General features: G+C 43.3%; 1 protein-coding gene across 1 annotated transcript in view; it reads right to left on the reverse strand.

Annotated features, from left to right (window-relative positions):
• Nucleotides 1–120: 120 nt before the first annotated feature.
• Nucleotides 121–24,715, reverse strand: part of LOC309623132 (short transient receptor potential channel 7-like) — a 56,430-nt gene continuing 31,835 nt past the window's right edge. Inside the window, exon 2 of the mRNA XM_082379680.1 lies at nucleotides 121–22,975. Coding sequence (XP_082235806.1) covers nucleotides 22,697–22,975 — 279 coding nt within the window. The 3' untranslated portion in view covers nucleotides 121–22,696. The remainder of the gene's footprint in view (nucleotides 22,976–24,715) is intronic.

The following is a 24,715-nucleotide window of genomic DNA, read 5'->3' on the forward strand; positions in this document are numbered from 1 at the left end:
CTCTGGTTCAGTTCCTAACCAACCTTCAACATCCAAGTTTCTCTTTACTTTCAAGTCCTACCAAGTCCTTCAGCCCCCTGAGATACCTTGGACTCTTCTGGGTCTTGTTGTACAGGTCATGGGTCAAGCTGTGAATAGCTGTATTATTGTGTTTACATCTGATCTCTTCTGCTATTTTTAAGCTCTTTGAGGGAACCAACTGTCTTTGTTTCCCCAGAAGTGTGCAGCCTTATGTTTTGCACGTAGTAGGTACTCAGTAAACATATTTTGAGTGATAAATTGTACTCTTCCGAAGCCTCTAAGATCTGCTCCATCATTTTCTCTGTGACTCATATTCCCAGAATGATTTCTAAATATAACACATCCTCTCTTACTCTCAGGGTCTGATGAACATTTAACTGTCTTCACATCTTTAGTAGAGGGCAGACAGGGAGAGATGATGAAAACTAAACCAGGCTCTTGTCTTCTTGTGCAGGAGAAGTTTGAAATGGGAGGCTGAAATAGGGTTTGAGGATTCTCTTTTGGATTGAATGAGGGTTGTTTAATTTCTCTATGGCATTACCAAACTGACATCAATCCGGAAAATATTTATATACTAAAAATAGTAATAACTATTATCATTATGAAGAATAGCTAATGTCTATTGATTATCTATTCTGTGTCAGGCTCTTTGCTTAACAATCGGTGTTATTTAACCCTTATATCAATTCCTTGAGATAGATATTGTTATATCCCTATTTTAAATATGGGAGTATGAGACACAGAGAAATTAAGTAACTTGCCTATAAACATGAAGGTGATATAACAGGGTATGGACTTGAAGCCATTTTGAACTATTATCCTGTATTTCCACAAGGTAGATTTTAAATCAGGCAGACACACCAAAGCATGAGGAACCACAGTGATTTCTCCAAGCTTACAGAAGCCAGGGGACCTCCCGATTCAAGTTGTTGTTAGAACTCTCATCTCTGTGCTTCTGCCTGTGGGCCAGCCAAGGCCCAGTAGAGATAAAAATCAGGAATACGCAAGGGGAAAGGCTTGAAGCCAGTTTCCTCGACAACCTCATCTTCCTAAAAGGAGCGAGTCATCATGCTAAAGATGAAATCCTGGGCTCTCTGTCCTGCATACAGACAAGAGTGGCAACAACTGATTCAGCTGTGGCTCAACTGCCTGGTCAGCACTTTGCTAGGAACCAGGTTAATGTGGAGGTCACCTAAGCCCTGATTTACAGTCTTGAAACATACAGACTCCAGCCAAAAACCCGCTTTGCTAAAGGATCTTTTTAGGATCTCCGACCTCTTGCCAAATCCCTCCTGATGCTGACATTTTACTAGGAAGAGCTGTAGTTTCAGATAATTCTTTGAGCCTGAGATCTTGATAATATTCCCAAGTTGGATCCGTAACTCTTGTCCCTTAGGTGCAAGGTCGTAGAACATGCACAGGGTCTGGAGTCAGCCCACCTGGCTGCCAGTCTTGGCTTTACCACTGACTGTTAAGGGACAGGGTAGCTTAAGTTTTCAGGCCTCAGTTTCTCCATTTATAAAATGACCATAAGCATGACTAACTCAAAGGAGGTTTCAAGGGTTCAGAAAATGCACTTCCAGTTTTTGGTTTATGGTTCAGTTTACAAGTGCCACAATACTGTTTTGTTGTTGTTGTTGTCGATATAATATTTCTGTAATAAAAGTCAGAAATGTAAATCATTTTTATCTTAAGCCCTGTCCAAAGAGTTATGTCATGCATTAAAATTTTTAGTCATTCAAAAGTATGTCACAGAGTATTCATCTATATATTTTTTATGATTCTTAAGTAGAGAAAGAAATTTGATTATCAATAACAGCAAAATTTTCTTGCAAGAACAATTCTAACTCAAGTTCAAAGACTTCATCAACTAGGAGAACATACATCCAAAGGTATTGATATTGACACAGGAAATCAACATTTATATACTTAATTAAACAAAAGAAGACAAAGACCAGAAATGCTTTCTTGAACTATAAAACACAGCTTCCAGCCAATAAAAAATTGTAGTCCTAGGTTGATGGAGCTAGTGCTAAGTGGTAGGGTGAAGTAGTCATACATTTTTCCAGAAGATTTTCTCCAATTATAGAATGAAATATTAGATCAGTTGCAGATGAAAGAATCAGAGGGAACTGTCTTGAGTTTACCTATAACTTTCTATTATGATTCCCAAATTTCCAGGTTTCTCTTGTAGAGTAATGTGCATATAACTCAGCAGTGATTTATTTGATACACTTTACTTTTTTTTTTTTTTTTATCACAGCCCCTGAACGAATTTTGTAAGAATTTCTCTCTCTTTCACTGTCTTTTTTTTCCCCCATTTTATTTATTTATTTATTTATTTATTTTTGGCTGTGTTGGGTCTTCGTTTCTGTGAGAGGGCTTTCTCTAGTTGCGGCGAGCGGGGGCCACTCTTCATCGCGGTGCGCAGGCCTCTCACTGTCGCGGCCTCTCTTGTTGCGGAGCACAGGCTCCAGACACGCAGGCTCAGTACTTGTGGCTCACGGGCCCAGTTACTCCGTGGCATGTGGGATCTTCCCAGACCAGGGCTCGAACCCGTGTCCCCTGCACTGGCAGGCAGATTCTCAACCACTGCGCCACCAGGGAAGCCCCCACTTTACTTTTTAAAATCACACTTTACGTTTTACTCTTATGTAATTATTTAAAAATAACACTTAAAATTAATTTCTCTCCTATAAATATATTGTTGATGTATGTGTAACATGTATTTTGCCCATGTTTTCATTTTACTTGATGTTTTTATTTCTATATAGTTTTAAATTTGAAACATGCTTAGGATTTTGTGTCACTTTTTTAAATTTAAAATTTTGAATTCTCAACACTTAAAGAATGTTAGTATTACCAGTATTTTGATGATAATGAGAAATGCTGAAATAATGGCATAACCATTGGTTCGAGAATTAGAAATAGCATGTTTGTGACCCAGATGTTCCAGATATTGGCAGCTGATGAGCACAAACCTAGCCCCATTGGTAGGCATGCTTGCATCCATCCACCAGACAGATAGTAAGTGCCAGTTGATACTATGCACCAAGCATTTTCAGACACAGAGGACACAGCAGTGAGCAAGATGGTCAAGGCCTCTACCTTTGGGAAGCTTGTTAATTCCCAGATCTTGATGGTTCGTAGCCCTTTCAAGCTAGATGGCAGGGATTTTTTTTTATGATTGCCTCTTCCTATATATTTCTGCTTGATTCAAGTATCCTACACAAGTCACCTTACCCGTCACTAAATGTTTTCTGAACTGTTCCTCGGCGGCTGGTCCAGTGCACAGGCACAGCTGTTCCTGGGCCTCTGTAGCCCTGCTCTGGCTGCCCCACCATCAGCTGTCTGATCTCCTGTTCTGCTTGCACTGAAGCCTCCTGGCTGGTCCCTGCCTCTGAAGAGTGTGTCCATCCTTCTGCTCTCTGCTCTGCTCTCAGGGGCTGACTTTCTCCTGTAGTTCTGCCTCTGGGCTGATGGGCTCCCACCTGGTGGTGGGTGCTGAATTCCTCAGGACTTTGAATGTCTCCTTGGCAGATGGGGCATCTGCTTCCTTGGCAGAGATGACCACTTGCTCTCCATCATGCCTGTCTCCAGATCTCCATCTGTTTACCCTAGAAATGGCTGTCTCCTCTCATGCTCATCTTTTCTGGAGGGCAGCACCCCAACAGTCTCTGGAAGTGATGCCTAGGGTGAAGTAATACCTTCCGTTGTCCCACAGTTTCTCCTTCTCAGGGTTCAGGCCTGCCTGATTCTGCTTCTGAGATCCTAAGTGGAGGATCACTTGTCATATTTCATTTTACCTCCATTTGGCTGTATGAGTTAGCCTCCCGAAAGCTGGATGGAGAGAGGTGTTATCCTGAGCCAGTACTCTTAGGTCCCTACACACAGCTCATCTTGGCTTGTGGGGAGGCCAGGGACGATCTGAGGACCACTGTCTGCTGAGCCCAGAACCCCTGCTTATCTCTCACACTCAGGTCTTGGCCAGACTTCTCCTCTCTTCTAGGAATTTTTCTCTCAAACCTTCCTTAAAAATTAACCTTATTTCCTGCTCTTCCACCTTCTGGCACCGACCTGACCAACAAAGTCAAGTCCCGTGTAGACAGTGTTCAAGTGCTCTTCCATGTGGCTCTTGGCCCTGTGCAGACAATAGGGTGTGTCTGTTATGAGCACCCCTCCCCAAAAACCACCGTAATTGTTCCCATCTAGAGCACACAGAGAACTTTTAAAGGGTGTCTCCTAATCCCGTATGTCACTACTGCTTCTTTCTGTCCTCTGATACTTTAAAGGACATTGGTACATAGACAAAAAGCCGGGCACATACCTTAGCTAGATAATTAGTAAATGCTGGTTTCTTTTCTCTTGGTGCCTGCTGTCACCCAAGGCTTCCAGCCTGAACATCCTCAGTTGGTCCTTTCACTTCTCTCGGAAATGTGGAAATCCATCACACCCCAACCACTGGGAAACATGCAGCGTTTATTTCTGGTGAAGGCACATTCTGGTCAGGCAGGTGACCGCTGGCTCTGTGTTCTTAGATGTCAAATGAGGGGTATGAATATTCAGCAACCAGTGCAAAGGTCCCCTTGACAATGTGTTTGGTATTTGAAGAGACAGTCGTCTCCTTTGTCATTCAGGGGCTAGTGATATATATATACAGAAAATTTCTTGATAGGTTGAGTTAATTTTGGTCATACTTTGAATGCTGGTTTTTATCAACCTCTGGCAAATAAAATCTCTCTTTAAGCATGTTCATATTCTTTAGAAGTGGAAACTGAGTCTCATAAGTTATCGTGATATATTTAAGGTTACACCTATGTATACATAAATTTATGTTCATCCATCCGTCCATCCATCCATCCATCCATCCATCCAGAAAATACCTACTGAGCCAGATAGCAGAAACACAAAATTTGCAAATAATGTCTCTCAGTATTGCTCTCATGACCCTCAAAGTCTACTTAGGGAAACAGACAGGTAAGCAGGCAAATTCAGTGTAGCTCAATCAGTGCCATAACAGGGGTTAGCCGTGCATGCCATGATATAGCAGAGAAGAGGCACCCAGCCCAAGAGGGGATATGGAGGGATAGTGAGAAAAGGCTTCCTGGAAGAAAGATTCTTGAGCTGAGCCATGAAGGCTATAACCAGGCCACTGAGAGAGTCAGGAAGGGCATGTTGAAGAGAAGCAGTTGCAAAGAGTTTGGGCTCAGGAGTTAGATAGATCTTGATTTAAATCTCACCTCTGCCTCTGAGCTGAATCTGTTTCATATGTAAATGGGGATGGCAGTACTGATGGTTTACATGGGATGAATGCATTCAAAACACTTCACATGGTGAAGGGGACAGATTAGGCACTTATAAATTATTGTTGTTGTTATTATTAGTGATGCCTTGGAGCCTGGTGTGTCAGGAGAGGTGTAGGTATCTCAGGGTGAATGGACCATTGGGGAGTGATGGGAAATGGGAGCCCCTGAAGGGGTCTTGCCTCATGCTAAGATGGAAACTAAATATGACTTGGAAAAGCAGGTACCTGGGGAGCTAGAGAGAGTTGTAATAGACTTTCATTTTTAGATATATGGACCAGATGCCCAAAGCGTAGATTGTATGTGCACACACATTTACCCCCACTTACGCCCCTGCTGTCCTCTCATTTACCAAAGAGCAAAACAACGTCATTTAAATTACATCATCAGACAGTCTCAAAAGGCTCCAGGGCCACCTGATTCATGGAACCTGCCTAGTAGACAATGATAATTTATGGCAATATCCAGGATTCACTTTGCAATCTCTTTAAATGTTAATGATCAATAATGGGGAAAGTTCCTGGGCCAGTTATGGGTTTAATTTAATTTACAAAGCCATCTGGAGCTATGCAGAATACTTTTTACATTTTTTCCATACCAAATTTGGATAGCTTCTAGTCACTGTAATGTCAAATGTATAGCAAAGACACTACCCTAAGGTCTGAGAATCTAGAATGGAAGCCAGGTGACCTGGGTAAAAGGACAGGAAGGGACAGAGTGGTAAGCAGAGCGAAGACCTCTGTTTGGTCAGGGTGGTCAAGGAAGGCTTTGGTGTGTTTCAGGAAGAATGAGGCTGCCAGTGGGCTGGATCAAAATGAACAAAGAGGAGAGTGGCAGGATGTGAAGTAGGCAAGAACTAGATTATCAAAAGTCTGATAGACATGGGAAGAAATGTGATGTTTGTCTAAGCATAGTGGGCACTATTAGTCTGGCCTCTTGTCCAGCTGAAGGAGGCTCAGTTCTTAGCAGAAATCCATCCTTCCTGGCCAGATAATGTCTCTTCCTTGTTCTTGGGGAGATGGGGGAGGGGAGGTTACAGAATCCACCATCATTCTTGCACCCTCATCCTCAGGTCACTGAGTGTTGGACAGGCGCTCTCTCCTCGGTCCTCACCTCTTCTCTGCCTTGATGCTCATCCCTGCTCCTCTCCCTTCTCTGAGGAAGAAGCCTCTCTCCTAATCACAGCTGGGCTCTCACCTGTGTTCCTGATCTTCCCTATGGCTCCCTGACAGTCTGAAGCCTGGCTCCTGAAACCTGCTGCACTGGATTTCTCAAAATCTCTTCTGATTGTCAGATCTGCGAGTCTGCTCTGTGTCTTCCTTCCCTCTGACAGCTCTGTAGTCCAGGTGCAGCCTACCGCCTGCTGAATCATAAATGCCTTCTCCCTTGACCCCCTCTGTATCACTGGGTGTCTATATAACCTGCCTGGGAGAATCGAGCCTGTCTTGTTTTCTTGCCTGAAGGCTCATCACGGGAGAATGAGTGGCGTTTTGCCTTCTACCTCCAGAGGAGGTGGCCAGGAGGGCTCTAGTGAACCAAGGGGTCCTAGCTCAGGAGGAAATTCACAGTTTCTGGGGGCTTTAGGGATGGCTTTGAAGACCATATGCTGGCCTTTTTTTTGGAGCAAGCCCCAGTGAAGGGGAAGGGCTAGAGGGGAGGAGGGTACCTGGTGGTGGAGAGATACTTCCTGAGACTAGGAGAGGGGAGTGGGCTTTGGGAGTTCTCTGTGGGGTGTAGGCATCAGATTCTACTTGAACTCTCTGCTCTGGAGGTAGAAGGACCCCCAAGAGGGGTAATTTCGGAGTGCTAGTATTGACAGTGGCCAAGAGGCTTTTTTAATGGAAGTTCAGGAGACGGTCCCGGCACCAGTCGGACCTAGAGATCTTACTTCACTGGCAGCTCCATGAGGGCAGGGATTCTTGTCTGTTTTTTTTATTATTATATTCCCAGCACCTGCTATAGTATCTGGGATACAGTGCTCAAAAAACAAACTGTTGAATGAATAAGATGGAGCCACAGCTTGTGGACAGATGGAGGTGATCAGTGCGTCTTAGGGGTATCAGGTATCCACAAAGAGAAGGGCACAGGCTAAGAGCCCTCTTTGGGTATACAGGTGAGTCTTCAGGACTGTGATATGACACAGAGGAGGATGCCCTAGACTGACTGAGGCAGGATTTCCTGGCAACCTGGGTGTAGGAGACAGTGGGTTAGATTTGACATGATTTAGAAAAATTTAAAAATGATAAGAGCCAACATTTATTGAGCATTTATGATGCACCAGACATTTTTTAAGTGATTAATTTAATCCTCACAATAATCCTATGAGATAGATACGATGATTAACTTTCTTTTTTTTTTTCAAATGAGGAAACTGAGGCATAGACAGGCTAAGTGACTTGTCTAAGATCACACAGCCAGGATGTGAACCACCCAGGAACTCTCACTCCAGAGTTTCTTCTATACCAAGTAGCAGTTAAGATGTGAGATTTCTTACCCCTGAGAGTCATGAAGCAAATTCATACTGGTTATACTTGTTTCTTCACTAATTACATAACTTAATATTGTATATACTTGTATAATACTGTATGTAAAATTTTAGTAATATAGTACAATAATTCTGACAGAACAGATTATGGTTATAAGTAGATAATTTGTTTTCTAGTAATAGAGTATAACAACTTGGAGTGAGCTGTGCCTTGTCTGCCAACCAGGTATTACGTAGCCAGCTCCCTAACTACTAGTACCTGATACAGATCAGAATAACTCCTGAAAGATAACATTTGTAATGTGCTACTAGCCCACATTTATACAGTACTTACTATGTACTGGAACCTTATAAGGCAAGTATTATTACGCGTACTTTAGAGATGAAGGAAAAGCAAGGTTCAGTGGTTTGCCAGGGTGACCCCAGGCTGTCTCCCTCCACAGCTCATGATTCTAACCACTGCGCCACACAGAATGTTTTTTCCACATCATGTGGAAAGGTGTGTTTTTCAGTAGAAACATTCATTCTTTGATTATCTGGAAGGGAGTCAATTATTTCAGGAAGAAGTCTTTAACAACCACGTAAAGAACCTTTAGGGTATGTGTACACTGTTTACGAATATACAATTATAATAGAACACTGCATATAAGTATATGTATATGTAATGTATATGTCCCCCACCCTGTCGGTTTTCACTGGGCAGTGGTCTGTTATCAGCTAAGGATCTGTAACTAGTGCTAATGGATTTGGTTGTTGGAATTTTGTTTTTATAAATCCTCCCTAATGGGTCTTAATTTTACTAAATTCCAGCCTGATGGTCACTGAAAGCAGCTTCCAAATTAGCAAACATTACAAAATTTCTTTTAAGGTTTAAGAGTGCTCCCCACTCTTCCCCTTTGGGGATCCCACTGGCAGCCTCCTAGGCAGAGAGAGCTGATCTTAGCCCTGTCGGCCTCAGCACAGTGTGGTAGTTAAGAACAGAGGCTTTGGGACCAGGCATGTAAGTTGAAGTCCCTGCCTGCTTCTTACCAGCTGCCTAATTTTCAGTGACTTACTCTCCTTCTCTGGGCCTTGGTTCCTTCATCATTTAAATGGGGAAAACATGACTGAGGCTGCTATGAGTTTGCAGCCTGCAAATGATGAGTGGGAATAGGACTGGCACTCAATGCGAGAGAGCGACTCTACGTGCCTTCTTCATGAGCATCTTCTCTCCTTGTCTTCTGGGTCCTGATTCTTTTTTCCCTGTCCTCTGCCCAGTCCTTCCCCCCATCCATGTGGGCCCAGGGCTCTGAGGTACCCCGTCCTACTGCAAAGTCCTCCAAGCTCCTAAATAGCCTCCAATTTCATCCCTCACCTAAATGAAATCTCTGTTAGGGCAACTTAGAATCTGAGTAAAGCAATTTATCCTCTGGTAGGCCAGACTCCCACAGAAGCTTCTAAGTTGAACTTGTGCCCTGGGTTACAAAGTTCTGTTTTTTACCTCCAAAAGAGCAGTTACACAGATTCCTTCCTTTCTTGGTCATAGCTACCACGTTACTTTATTTAGGCCGTCATCACCTCCCCCGGACCCCTCTAAAAGCATCTTAGGTAGTCCCCGTTCTCGTATACACCATCACACTTTGCTACCTACAGTTCTGACATACCATTGACTTGGCCACACATGTGTAAAAGGTTCTGTATTGCACAAGAGTCATACACGTCAACATGGAAAAGATCAAGGGTCCAGTATGGAAATGCTAAAGGATTTTGGTGGTGTGGTGTAGTGAGTGGCTGTGGGCAGGGGGAATTCACATAGGAAATGCTCATCTGCCTAGTGACCAGGGGAATGAATTTTAAAATTTGCGTAAGATAGTATTTTACATCTCTTAAATTAGAGGAAAAAATCCTAGTAATACTTCATGCTTGCAAAGCATTGATGAAACCAGTTTCGTTGTATAATACTGTTGACATTGAGAAATAGTATAGCCCTTTGGGAAAATAATTTGGCAGTGTGTTTCACAAATATTTATGTCCTTTGACCCGGTAGCCTCACTGTCAGAAATCCAATTTTAGGAAATAACAGAAAAGAAGGAAAGAAAGCGATATGTATGGAGATGATAGTAAAATATAAATAATAAAAAGTGAACGTATAGCTAGTGGGAAGCAGCCACATAGCACAGGGACATCAGCTCGGTGCTTTGTGACCACCTAGAGGGGTGGGATAGGGAGGGTGGGAGGGGGACGCAAGAGGGAGGAGATATGGGGATATATGTATATGTATAGCTGATTCACTTTGTTATAAAGCAGAAACTAACACACCATTGTAAAGCATTTATACTCCAATAAAGATGTTAAAAAAAAAAATGAATGTTTACCAGTAGAGAAGATATAAACAATGGTACATCAATGTTATGCTGACATAAACATGATAATTATAGGAAACTGTTTACTTTCTAATGCTTGGTAAATCCAACCACAAAATTATTTACCCTCTAAGTATGTATTATAAATACATGCCTACTATGGGAAAGAATGGGAAGAATGTTAAACAAATGAAAGCAACTGATATATGGGGCATATGAATGTAGTCTATTCCTTTCCTTTCAAAGATTTTTCTTATTGTTAAAATGCTATTTGTACAATAAGTAAAATTATCAAGGTAAACTGCAAAGACAACTCAAGGATTCCCTTTCTGTTACGGAATGAAGGCGGAACACTTCAGCACGGCTTCTTCACAGCCCATCAGAGCTGGCCCTGCTTCCCCAGCAGGTCGTATTTCCTTCAAGCCCAGTCTCCTAAACAACGCCCCCCCGCCCCCCCGCTCATTTTTGTCCCCTTCACCCCAGCCTTTCTTCCCATGTCTCCTTACCCTGACCACCTCTGATTCTCCAAACAGTATCACAGCTTAGCTTTGCGCTTTGTCCCACTGTTTTCTCCATCTGGAATCCCCTTTTCTTTGGAGCTCTGACCCACCTTTCAAGGTCTGACTCAGAAGCTACCTATTCTGCCTCTCTGAGGGTTTCCCACATCATTTTTTGTCTAAATTAATCTTTCCTTTCCTTGTTAGACAAAGGGCTGGAGTCAGAAGTGTGTAGCCCTTTAGGATGTAAGCTTCTGATGGCAGGGGCTAGGTCTTTTATTTTATTTATTTATTAAAAAAAATTTTTTTTATAGCAGGTTCTTATTAGTTATCCATTTTATACATATTAGTGTATATATGTCAATCCGAATCTCCCAATTCATCACACCTCCCTCCCGCCACTTTCCCCGCTTGGTGTCCATACGTTTGTTCTTTACATCTGTGTCTATTTCTGCCCTGCAAACTGGTTCATCTGTACCATTTTTCTAGGTGCCACATATATGCGTTAATATACGATATTAGTTTTTCTCTTTCTGACTTACTTCACTCTGTATGACAGTCTCTAGATGCATCCACATCTCTACAAATGACCCAGTTTCGTTCCTTTTTATGGCTGAGTAATATTCCATTGTATATATGTGCCACATCTTCTAAGGGCTAGGTCTTTGAATATCTACAGATTTAGCTGATAATAGGTGTCACATGATTATTCCCTCCTTCAAGCTTGCAAGTCTGCCTGTTCAGGAAGAGCTAACACCTATCAGAGGGGAAGCAAGCAAAGCAGTCAGATGATGATATATCCAATGGTTTTATTATGGAGTAATACATATAAAAAGATTAATTGATTTGTAATTTATTCAGGATGCAACTTGCTGGCCAAATTGCTACTGATTTTATCAATCAAACAATGGTATTTTGTATTTAAATGACCTTTCCTTTTATTTTTAAATAAAATAAGGCTATTAGTCATGATCTGAGTTTCCATGGACTCTGTGCCAGTAGTTGTAGGGCTTTAAGAACGAGACAAACAATGCCTAATGTCTAGTAGCTCATCATGGACTCATTTCCTATTTATCTCATTTTGTTTCTCAAGAGAACCCTGAATTTCCTCAACAGCTTTTAGGAATGCATCTCACCTTGAACGTGGGATTTTGTTGTATTTGAGAAAAATGAAAACTGGAAGAAAACTCAGGTATGGTGCATTCATTCACTCAGTCATTCATTTATTCAGTAAATATTTTTGAGTATCTTCTGCTTGCCTGGGTCCTCTCTAGGCTAGGAATACACTGGTGAGCTGCCACCACAGAGCTTACTGTGTTGAGGGAAATAGACAATAAACAAGTAAACAAATGACAAATGATATTTGCTACAGAAGAGGGCACTGGGATAGAGAGTGGCTGATGAGGGAGGGAGTCACAGGGCAACACGTCTGCAGGGCTACTCAGTGGGGCTTCACTGAACCCACGCCTTAGCTTAGCTTCCCCTGCCTCATCCTGCTTCTGCCCCTTCATTGCAGGCTTCTCACTCACTTGCACAGGGACCCTTGTCTCCAGCTCTGCTTCTGGAAGTGATGATCGTTAGACTCAGAACGCCCTGGAGTCAGGGACTGTGCCTTTCTTGTTCACTTTTAGATGGAAGATTTAAGTGGGGGGCTGATGTGATCTGACTATTTCAAAAAGTTCTCTGACTGTTGCTTGTGCGTGTTGGTGAGGAGGAGGGGAGGGTGAGGTCAGAGGCAGATGGATCAGTTGGAGGCTACTGTAGTAATCCAGGCAAGACAGGACTATGGCTTGGATTATATAAATTAAAGCATCTCTATTAAGCAAAGATTTTCATCCACAGTGATACTTACAAGACTCCCCTTCCATCAAGAAATTTGCAGGTGACCTTAGGCAGATGAATGTTAATAAAAGAATAATGCATTATGGTACATAATGGGAGGAATATATAAAAGATCAAATGCTTCTTAAGACTCTGGATCCATATATGAGCATTTAGTACAGAAATAATGAGATGGAAATGGGTAGTTGGTCTTTAGCTTAATTGCTGGAGTTAGTTACAGGTCCTTGGGCTGGGGGGACTATAATTTTTAAGATCTGTTTGACTCTGGGATAAAAGTGACAATTTGAAAATGACTCTTGTTCTTTCCACTTTGGGCTAGTAAATGCATTTGGTTTGCATCTGTTTCTTGGAGGCAGTGGCGATTTATGTTCCTTCCTTGAATGCTCCTCAAATTCCTCTCTTCTTGTTAGTCCCTAACTCAGAATGTAATAATAATCAGCCTCTGAATACCTTAACAAATGCAGCACATGATAGATATAAGGATAGGTAAGCTAAGGCTGCACAGCTTAGGAAACATGATAACCGAGAAGAAAAATGCTTTAAAGGATTATCCTTCCATGCAAATATTTATATATTCAAATTGCTGAACAGAAGGCAGCAGAATAACCAAAAAGGCAGTAGTTGTTTTGTCTGGTTGTGCGGACTTTGAGGAAGTGAAATCTCTTTTGCAAATGTGCAGTAGTATTTGCTCTTTAGAGAAAATTGTGTCAGATGATTCAACAGCAGGCCTGAGGAAGGGCAGAGAGGGAGGCATCAGGCGCTCTGCTTTTCCCTCTTAAAGCTGAGCCAGGATGGGGGGGGGGCGGGTCAGCAACTCAGGCCAGTGAGTGGAGGAGCACTCCTGAGACCCACTGTGGACCACTCAGTGAGCTGAGCTCCCCTGTGGAGGACAGCGGCCCCATTGCCTCTCCCTGCCGTGCGGGGCCACCCCGGGAGCCACCGGCGGCTCTCCTCCATCCCTAAGACTGCCAGGCCAGAACCACTGTTACAGCATCTCTGCATAGTAAGAGCTCTTTTCCAGAGTTACAAACCCAAAAGGGACACGGGTCAGCAATGGAGGGCGTGGAGATGATGGCCCCATACTCTCAGGCCAGCCTGGAACATCATCTGAATTCTGTTGTATGGATTTTTGATCATGAGGGGAATTACAGATGTTTGAAGTACATTAAAGCCTGTGGCTTCACATTTTACACCCATCTGTCTATTCATTTGCTCACCATGGAGACTGCACATGATGTGTAGTGTGAGTACTATTTCTCTGTCTTCAGAGACCAAGATGAATGAGGAGAGGTCCCACCTGCCAGGAACTCAGTCTTTACAAAATTTAGAATCATCAGAGAGCCTTTTAAAAACACAGTCCCTGGGCTCCCACCCAGGAGAATTGGATTAGAAGCTCTGTGGGTAGGGTATTGACATTTTTTTTTTACAAAGCTCCCAAGTGGTTTCCTTTATGCAGCTAAGTATGAGAACTTAATTTGTTCTAGAGAGATACATTGAGTTTGATTTCGATCTAACGTTGGGTTTGGTCTAGACAGATGCAGTGCATCCTTGGGGAACAATCCCTGTCCTCAGTGGTTTACAGTTAAGGGGTTATAGCCTAGATCCTGAAAACTATCCCAGAGATTCTCAACAGGGAATGATTTTGTTTCCATGTCTTCCTGTGGAGACATTAGAGACCGTGTCTTGGAGACATTTTTGGTTGACAGAACTTGTGAGGAGGGTGGTGCTACTGACACCTAGTAGGTAGAGGCCAGGGATGTTGCTAAATATCCTCTAACGCACAGAACAGTGCCCACAGCAAAGAATGATCTGGCCCCAAATCTCAACAGTGCTGAGGTTGAAAAAGGCTGGTTTTGTCTTAAGGGTAGTTTCTGCTTGTGAAACCAACATGGCATATAGTTTCCATTAGCTAGCATTATGCACTAACTGTGTTCTAGCTACATTATGTGTTAATAAACATTGATTATCATTTATTAGGTACTATTGTTTGTCCCCACTGTACAGATAAGAAAACTGAGCCCCAGAGATGAAATAACTTATCTAAAGCCACCTGTCTAGTAAATGAAGGACTTGGGATTTGCACACATGTAGTCAGTTTTCTAGCTGTAACAGTATGCTGCTGCCCAACAGGGTTTATTTTTCTTCTCCTGAGAGTTTTTCCAGGCAGAAACGGGGTACATACATATTTGCGTTAGTTCTTCTTAGGATTGTTGCTTGAGAAAAACAAGACTACTTTTCCTAGGCAAAAGATAGCCGCTCTGAGCCAAGAGATTAATGGACGTCGGTCATTTCTGTGCCAGCTGGGGCCACGAAAGCGCTGAGAGGACTCCCCAAAGAGGACACTGATTGATGCTTTTGATACCGATGGATTCCAGCAGCGTTTGGCAGCTCCTGGGCGTCCTGCAGCACAGTTTGGGGTAGTGCCTGACCAGCCAGACTGTGTTTGTGACAGCTCTGGTCTCCTTAACTCTGAGCATCTGTTGAAATGATGCCTCAGCAGGAAAACACAGTGGGAGAATGTCTGCTCAGAGCATGTGAGCGTCTGATTGGCCTCTCAGGCGTCCTCTAGAAAGCCCCAGTGTCCCCACATTCCCTTTGCTCGCTGGCCCTGTGTTCTCTGCAGACGGAGGAAATGAAACAGAACCCCAGTAGAGGTCAGCTGCCGTCTCTAGGTCACCACACTAGGGTGAGGGGTTTCAGCCAGTTGTGCATCTACTGCTGGGCCTCATTGTCTCTCTTAGCACAGATTTAGGCCAGGAGGCTTTTGAGGGTTGGAGTAGCATCTGCCTTATCCAAGGGGCTCCTGCAGGCCAGCAGATTTAGTAACTTGAGACAGGTTACTAAAGCCACATATTTAGTAAGTGGAGAACGTGAGCAGGCATGCTCCTGGCCATGACACTATAAATTGCTACACAACAGGTTCCGTTTTCTTCTTATGGGAGTTTTTCCAGGTAGAAAAATGGGCCAGCTTATGGCATGAATGTAAAATGTGCACAAGATGGTGATTTTTGGAGGAAAGAACAAACAGACTTCTGCTGTTGTTAGAGGCCCTGGCCCACCTTTAGACAGGGTGGTGATGCTGGTGGAATGTTCCCCCCACACCCCTCCCCTCTAAGGTTGCCCCTCCCTCCTTCGTATTCTTCTCTGTGGGCACATTTTGTGCACTTCTGGGCTCCATCTCTATGAAAGAATCTTGAAATGAAGTTCACAGCAGGGAATTGAGGTTCATGGAGGGCACTGACCTGGTATGTTACCATTTTTTGTAGAGATTTCCCATTTTTGTTAAGAACACAGACTGTTGCAAAGAATTTACAGTCTCTAGTATTGGCTGGGCTATTGGGTCTACTGTTCAGCTCTCTTTCCCATCTCCCACAGAATTTTTCCCAAACCTTTTTAAAAATTTTTTTTCAGGGTGCCTTCTACCTCAGAGGGTGATTCTTCTTCCTATTTATAGAGACATTGATACTTTTAATATGAATTTCCTCAACTTTTTTTTTCCTGTTGGTGGTCATTAGTGCTATTCACTAAATAGCTCCATTTTTTTTTCTCCTTTCAAACACATGGCAGGATTATTCAGCACTTCCTGGCCCCTTTTGTGGTGGGGTGGGTGATGTGACTAATTGTTGACAGTGAGTTGTAAGCAGAAACAATGTGTGTCACTTCCAGGTGAAAGCATTTAATTGCTGATGTGAGACTCTCCAGGGCTGGATTTCCCTTTGGCAGGGTGGAAACATTTGAGATGGTGGCATTTCTATCAGCCTGGGTTCCTGAGTGAATTCCTCTGAATTCTGTTGCAAGATGGAAATAGGATGAGCAGTAAATAAACCTTTTTTTTTTTTTTTTTTTTTGTTAAAAGCCAATACAGCTTTGGTTTTGCTTGTTAACGCAGCATAACTTCACCTGCCTTGATTAATAGTCTGTCCCTTTTGCTCAACATTTACACTGCATCCATACCCACCCTTTTTGCCTTTCAGCCTTTCTCAGAGGCTTTCTATGCTGAGAAAACCACCCCCGATTAAACTCCTCCGATGGCTTCCTACTGTTCCTTAAAAAAGAACAAAAACAAAATCCTTTAGCGTGGTCCACAGCCTCTGGGTCCTGCGTGGTCTGGTTCCTGTATGCTTCTTTAGACTCATCCCACACCCCACTCTTCCTCATGCCTTCTGACTCTGCCACATTCACATTCTTTCAGTTCCTCTTATAGGCTGTATTTCTTCTCACCACAGGGCCTTTGTACAGCTTTGAACATGTTTTTTCCTGCCAGAAATGTCCTCCCCACCTCTGGTAAACTTCTCTCAGAGCAAACATGAGTTCTTCCGAGAAGCCTTTATTGACCTTCCCAGTTAGGTCATATCTGCCTTTAGAAGTTGTAATACCATGTTTTTCTGTTTCATAACACTGAGTTCAGTTGGAACATTACAATGTATTGGTGTGATGTTCTGATGAATATCCGCCTTCCCCACCATGGTTCGCATCACGTCATTTTTATTCACTGCCACATCCCCAGTGATTGGCACGGCATACTTTGTAGTCACTCAGAGAAAGCTTGTTAAATGCATGAATGAGGGTATACAGTCATACTGTCCAGTTTAGTAACCACTGGCCACATGTGCCTATTGAAATTTTAATTAATTAAAAAAATGAAGAATTCAGTTTCATAATTACATTAACCGCATTTCAAGTGCTAATTAACCATATGAGGCTAGTGGCTACCATATTAGACGGTAGAAAACAGAACATTTCCATCATCATAGAAAATTCTGTTGGATGGTGCTGGCAGGATAAAGCCCAAGTTCCTTGTGCATGGCATATGATCCCCTCAAGGATCTGCTGCTGACAAACTTTCCAGTTTGTTTCTTTCCCACAATAGTACAGCCTCAGCCACATGCCCCTCTAAACATGTTCCTTTCATAAACGTGCCACTCTAACTAAGATATCTGTGGCTTTTTAACTTTAACCTCTCTCTACCTAAATTGCCATCCCTTCCAGAACCTCTCATCCTTTAAGCCCCACCTCAAGCATTTCCACTTCTGGGAAGCATTTCCACTTCTGGGAAAAATCATTTCCTGAGGTCTAGACTGAGCTGGTCAGTGCTTCCTCTGACCCCCATGCTGTCCCCTTCCCATTCCTGTTTGCCTTGCTCAGACAGGATTGTGACCCTTTGTTCACACATCTCTCTCCAGTGCTACATGAACCCCGCTCAAGGACAAGGCCTGGGTCTTCTCAGTCTCTCCAGTGCTGAACACGGAGCTGGTGATGTAGTAGACATCAGTGAATGTTAGTTAAATGATGAGTCAGCCAGTGAATGAAAATCACAGGGGATATTATTTCCTTAGTACAGCAGTGTGAAGAAAAAGGGAACTGTGTTACTAAGTAGGGCTAGTGAGGGTTCCGCCTGCATTCTTCCCCCTCCCATGGTCCTGTCCCAGGTCTTTATTTCATGTGATACTAGCTTTCTGGTCCAGGAATCACCCAGGAGCTTGGCAGAGTCAGGAAAGGGCGCCTCTGAAATTCTGGGATCTGGAAGGCTCTGCTGAGTGGTGCTGCTTCTTGAGGTGAGTGGGTGGGTCTCATCAGCCGGAAGGAAAGATAGCTGGTACCATGATTGCATCCTCCAAATCAAGCCACATGTCAAGACGCTAGAACTGGGGGCCACCTGGCGTCTGAAAGAGGCAAATGCTATGAACTCTACTTTGCTCAGCTAGCAAAGTGCAGACGCTGTTGCTGCTGTGGTCAGAGCCTGTCTGTCCGCACCTTACCCGCCACGCTGATGGCTCTCTGAGGGCAAGACTGTGTCTTACTTTCCTCAGGATCCCCCACAGGCTGATCAGTGACTGTAGGGCTTCCAGGCCGTGGCTAAAACAACTTGTCAGGTTAAACTAACCACCCTTATTGGTGTTATTGCCTAATAATAGACTTGCTTTCTGCAATGACAGTGATATAATTTTGGACAAAATATTCATGTGTTCCCATGTTTTTTGGTAGCAGACCTTAGCTTAATTATGTCCAGAGGGGCCTCCATCTCCTCTACAGGTGGAGTTAAGGCTTCTATTGTAGAAAATAGGACCTTCCGGGTCTCCTGTCTCACTCTCCTTTGGCGCTTTGAACCTGGAGGACACACGCCCACAAAGTTCTTTCAGTGAATGGAGATGCACCTGATCCTCATTAAGGCAGACCTGAAGTCAGGAAGGAGGAAGAGATGACACAGGGGAAAGAAAGGGAGATAGCCTCCCTGTAAGCCTAGAAATGAAGAAGCGATAAAGAGGAGAGAGAGGAAGGGATGAGAGTGAAGGGCCCCGATGTGGGTCTTCAGTTAGACAAGCTGAAAAGAGCACTAAGCATCTTGTCTCTGTAACCAGTCACTCAGCAACGACCATGTGCCAGACACTGATCTTTCTTTACGGGTGCAGACTGGGCCAGCTGCACCTGAATGAATCACAGACTGGTTAGGTCTTCCCAGTTGGTGTGACTCAGAGTCCCCAAGCATTTATTTAGAGTTGATGTGCAGGGGGAGGGGAGAGTCTTTAAGAAGGATATTTATGCATGTTCCCTGGAGACAGAGCTAGAAATGGAGGAGTCGGCAAGATGTCTGTCACTCAGGTTGGCCCTGGGGGAGAAGACCAAGGCCTGTATATATACTGGGGCTGTAGGCCAAAGCTGGAGGGATTGTTTTCTTTATCTGTGAAGCAAAAGTAGAGTTGCTTCTGGGCTTAACTGTGACTCAGTATGGGGAAGAAGCATCCTTGCTTCTTCATGAGGCATGCTTGGCTTCTGAAGGGACTGTGGCCTGTAAAGGCTGCGGGGGACTGAGATGGATAACAGAAATGTCTTAAGTAATGTGAACACTGACTCTAAGCCAGTGCAATGTGTGTATTAACACTGCCTCATTTATACCCACAGGCTGGTGAGGCCTGGGGCTATTTGAGGCACACGTGCTTTATTCCATTTGATTCTTATAACAATTCAATAAAGTAGGCATTATTAACCAGACTTTATAGATGAGGGAAGTGAGACACAGAGAGGCTAAGTGACTTGCTTAAGTGACCCCATTAATAAGTGGTTGGACCGTGATTAACCTCTAAGGGTACCTTCTTAGCCACTTCTCCAACACTGCCCTCCAAACACGGTGGGAAGGCTGAGTCACCCTATTAAGGCAGAAGTCATGGAGAGCAGCCGTATCCTCACAAGGCCTTTTGGTCTTTGGGGGAGGAGTTTTAGGCTATAGGGACGATGTCCTTACCCAGGGGGACATTTCCAGCATTCTCTGGGAAGATAACAAAGGACAAGCTAGGGAATGTCTCTGGGGATAAAAGGACCCCTCTAGTCCCAAGGAAGGGGGAGCATAGCATCACTCAGTGACAGTGCTGACGCTTCCCTGTGGAGCTGTAGAGACCTTTTCAGTTTCCAAAGCATTTCCCCTCATACCAGCTCATTTGAAAGTTCACAGAAACCCTGTGAAGCAAAAGCGGATATGCCTGTTTTTCAGAAGGGGAATGAGGCCCAGAGAGCTTCAGAGACTTATCCAAGACCATGTGGTCATTAAATGTAAGAATCATGCTAGAAATCTCCTGACACCCTCTTCATCATTCCTTCCTCTTTACCAGGTGGTCCCTTGTGCCATGGTGGGGTAATTGTCTTTATGTAACGGGAGGCTGACATTATGGCTGAGGCAGCCAGAGGACCAGACATGAGGGTGATGCCCGGAGAGAGGCAAACATTCAAATGAAGGACATGATCTGGGGTGCAGTACCAGCCACAGAGTGGCACCCATTTCACTCAGATCTATGCATTTCAGAAATATAAAGAATGATTCTATACTAGACTTTCCCAAATACTGTTACATGGAAAACTAGTTTTACCAGATGCTCCATGAGAAAGGGAGTTCTGTGGTCAAGTCATACACATTGTATCCTTCTTCTTTTAGAGTAGCAATGCATGATCAAGGTTCTATAATGTTTTTAAGCAAAGAAGTCTTTTTGACTCTGCTTAACTTAAGGTCTCTAAATTTATTTGAACACAAAAACTTTTCTTAAGGTCACCTATTAGCAGCTCATGGAACTGCCAAGAACAACTAGTTTGTTTTAATCACTGAATTAATGGTTTGATTTGATATGTGGCAGAGCCTTAGGAATTTTTTTATGGTTTTATATTCCAGCCTTACGACACATATATATGTCAGGTGTAAATAAGCCTTGGTGCTAGTTGTTTCATAATTCAAAGACCCAGGGTTAGACTGTGCCCATGCAAGCATTCTAAAGTTCATAAATTAAAAATGAAATCTCATTATAATATCAATAAGATTTTAAAATGTTATGTATTTTCGCTGGTAATTCACGATAGAATAAATGTCAAGGAAAACTATGAGTCTGTCTGCTCTCGAATGATGGCATATGTGGTTTGAGAGAATTTACCTATTGGAGATTTTGAAATGAGCAAGGCTGACATTTTATGCAGGTCATTTATCATCTTCCTACCTATGGATTGCAGCAGACACTTGACATTCATGATGAGTATTTCTTGAGACCTTTATGATTCTCCTAATTAGCAAATACCACTAGAGTAAATAATTTCCCTCACAAAACCTTTTTATTCTGACCAAAACTGTCATGTTCATAGAGTGTTTTCACTTTTTCTTCTCATTCATCACCAGGGCTATTTTGTACTTGGTAGTTGACAATGAGAAGGAACATACATATAGGCTCTGAAGTGGTAGCCAGACTCTGGACTTGCTCAGTGATTTACCCTCAGTGACTGTGTTGCTAAGTTGGATTTATGTTTCAGAAAAACGGTGAATGCTTGCATTTTCATGGGCTGTTGGAATTGCTTGTGAATAGCCAAAACTGTGAATGTAAATCTGCAAATGCCAAACATCATCTTTTCTTTGGGGTGTCAAATACATCTTCACCTTTCACCCTGTGTTGGGAAGCAGGAGAATACTGTGGCTTGGGGAAGGAAGGAAATGCTAGAAACTCAGGCTTGTTACCATTCATTACCAAGCAGTCTCTTCTGCAGGGTTTCTTTGAACCCCAAGACCATGGATATCTCAGCACCTTTAGGAAGGGATTGCTGTGCTTTGCTGAAGCGCCTCAGTGAGCTCTTGAGATAAGCTAAAAAGTGAGTTTCCCTACACTAAATAAATAGGATTGTACATACTTGAAACTGCAGCCTGACTCCTCCCCTCCTGTAATTCTATGCTTTTGAATATTAATCTAAGGCCACCTTTCCCATGATTTATCAATTTTATCTTCAGGACTCAGAGTCTTTGATAAAAGCTATTTTTCCTAGAATTTTTGTATATTATTAAAATTAAAAGGACAGGAAGATTTTTATCAAACTTGGAAGCTCTCTCTAGATGAATACCACAGATATATGTGGTTTGTTGAAGGATGGTTCATCCCACACAAATTAAGATAATCAGACAAGAGGAGAAATGCCAAGAGGCCAATTTGGGGGCATTGGAAGTCCCCCCAGTAGTCACCCTGTAAAAGAGCTGGAAAAACAAACAAACCCTTAAAGACTGATCAGCCACCTTGCGTATGTGGAAAGCACATTGGTGTTTAAGCATATGGATCTTCGCGGCTCTGCAGTTTTCACCAGGATGAATGAGGTCATCTAACGTAAGAGCAGATTCTAAAGAATCCAGAGTATATCCAAAGTGGAACCATAATTGAATTTTGCTCCTTAGGGACTCAGTCTGACCAGCCACTGTGGGTGTGAGGGCTACTGGGTGCTGGTGGCCATTAAAGACACCTTGAGGTTGATTGAGGAGGTGGGACTTAACTCTTTTGAAAGTCTAGTCATGCTTCCTATTAAAGGTTTCATAAGCCTTGCGAGTGAAATTCCTCTGAGCCTCCCAGAACCATGGATCCTACAAATCCTCTACAGTAAGACATTTTCTACATAAGTCCCCAGGCACACAGGGAAAGCTCAATAAATGCTGTTCACAGAGCTGAGTGATATGTTTTTCATGAAAACTTGGGAATTGGCCTGCTAGCTGATGGGAGCATTCACTGTAATCTTGTCCTTGCTAGTGGCTTGGAGGTTGAAAATCTGCTCTTTTGTTCTCCAGGCTTGAAGCCTGTTCATGGAGTAACTGTCATGATTCATCTCTCTCTCCTGGTGGGCTGGGAGTGAAGGAAGGAGCTCTGAGCAGTCCTGCAGGTCTGGAAGTTCCCTGTCTAGAGGCAAGTTGGGTAATCAGTGTTGTCACCGTCCTCTTGTGGGAACAGAAAATAAGCATGAACACAAAGGCAGGCCAGCAGCCCTGGAGTTGGGAAGGCCGGGAGCGGTGGGGAAGCTTACCTTCTTGACTTCGTATTTAATGGCGAGTCTGATCCGGCTCAGACTTGGACGGTGGTGGTCGGACCAGACTTGGAAGTTCACATCACCATTTAAAATCGCTTCCACCTCTTCTGTGTCTCGGCATAGGTCCAGCACGCCCACCACAAAATCCTTGCATTGCATAGATAACTTCCTGTAATCGTTCTAACAGAATAAAGAGAAATCAGGGTTGTGTCACACTGAGCCCCACAGATGGGCTTGCCTAGCATAGCAGTGTCGATCAGCAAAACTGTCCACCAAGCGTGAGCTTACAGAGTGCATTGGAACCAGAGGATATGCTGGATCCAGAAGGCAGGGCAACTTCTCTTGACACAACAATCTAGAGGGCATCTTCTCTAAGCCAAGATTCGTCAAGGTGTGCTCCTCAGCCACCTGTATCAGAGTTACCTTGGGTGCATGCTATAACTATGATTCCCAGGCCCTGTTGCAGACTTACTGACTCAGAATTCCTGGGGATGAGGCCCAGGAATCTGTCTTTTAACCTCGTTCTCTACGTAATTCTGATGCCTACCAAAGCCCACCCTGAGCTCTTTGAAAGCAGCAGTTCTCCTTGCCTAATTTTGAGCCAAATCTGAGGGAGGAGCTATAAGGAAATGCACTTTTAAGGCTGATGGAAATATCACTTAACTCATTTACCACCAATCTGTAATGGCAACTGCTCTACGCAGGAAGTTTACTGGAAAGATATGGCTGATATGCTAAATTTGGGGAAAAAATGTACACAGGTGTGCTTTCTTTTAACATGCTGGAAAATCTGCTTGTAAATTATAAATTTAAAAATCAAATGTAATTTAAATCTAACAGAATCCTTTCTTACCACAGATCCTTTTGTACAGCAAATCATGACACCTTAAATTACTTGCCTGTTGAATAATCATTTTCAGACCTTGACCTCTTTTTTGTTTTGTTTTGTTTTTTTTAGTGAGTTGCCTCTGGGTTTCTCTCGTCTCCTCCCTAGGCATACGTTTCTAAATTATCTTTCAGAGGCTGACTGCCTTCCCTAGTGACATGCCAACTTCTCTCTCCCCTAAAACACACTGCTTCAATTCCAGATAATGATCCAAAATGTTGGACAAAAGAATGTTTCATGTCACCTTCAAACTACTATGCCCCAAAAATATTTTCCCCTAAAGGCTTCCTTATTGGTTTCTTAGTTGAAACGAGTCTATTCAGAAGCAACACAAGAACCAAATGTCACTTTCAGTGTTAATCAATGTCAAAAGCCCTGAGAGTGGTAAATAGTAGTTGGTAAATAGGAGTGCAGTTTTGCTTTTCCAGAACCTGGATTCCTCAGCAAATAGATGGGAGGCTGGCAAACTGCAGAAGCTCAACAATTTTTCTAAATCAATGATTCGTTTCTCCTTGCAGCACTGCTGCTTCAAAATGTCCCTTTGCGTTAGAGAAAGAAGTAAGTGTTGATAAGTGTTTGTTTGCTAAGAAAAGGGAAAGGGTCAAGAAAATGTTTTCAGACAAGAGTGGCTACCCTTCATTTCTATATAGAATTCAGGGATAAGCAGGGTGCTTTGGAAATGCTGGGTAGAAAAATGACGTTCAGCTCAGGCAGACTGTCATGGGCAAGTCAGACTGTGCCATCCCAGAGCCTCTGCGCATTTCTGGGTTCAGTGCAGTTCAGAATAGAAGGTACCACTTCATTAGAGACTTTCACTTCCCTGGGCTCTTTCAGCTAGCCGGGCCATATAAAAGGGAGACACACCAGAGCAGCCAAAACAGCTGGTTTGCTTTTTGCCTTCTGTATTAGATGCTCAGTCTGGAAGGCAACATGCCTGGTGTCTGCAGATGGCTGGAGGAGGCAGGCCTGGGCCTGCCAGGAAGACAGAGATGATATGGACATGGGTATGGATAGATGCAGACGGGAGGGTCATG

The sequence above is a fragment of the Balaenoptera borealis genome (genome assembly GCF_965194805.1).
Source record: "Balaenoptera borealis genome assembly, chromosome: 2".
In the NCBI taxonomy this organism is placed as follows: Eukaryota; Metazoa; Chordata; class Mammalia; order Artiodactyla; family Balaenopteridae; genus Balaenoptera; species Balaenoptera borealis.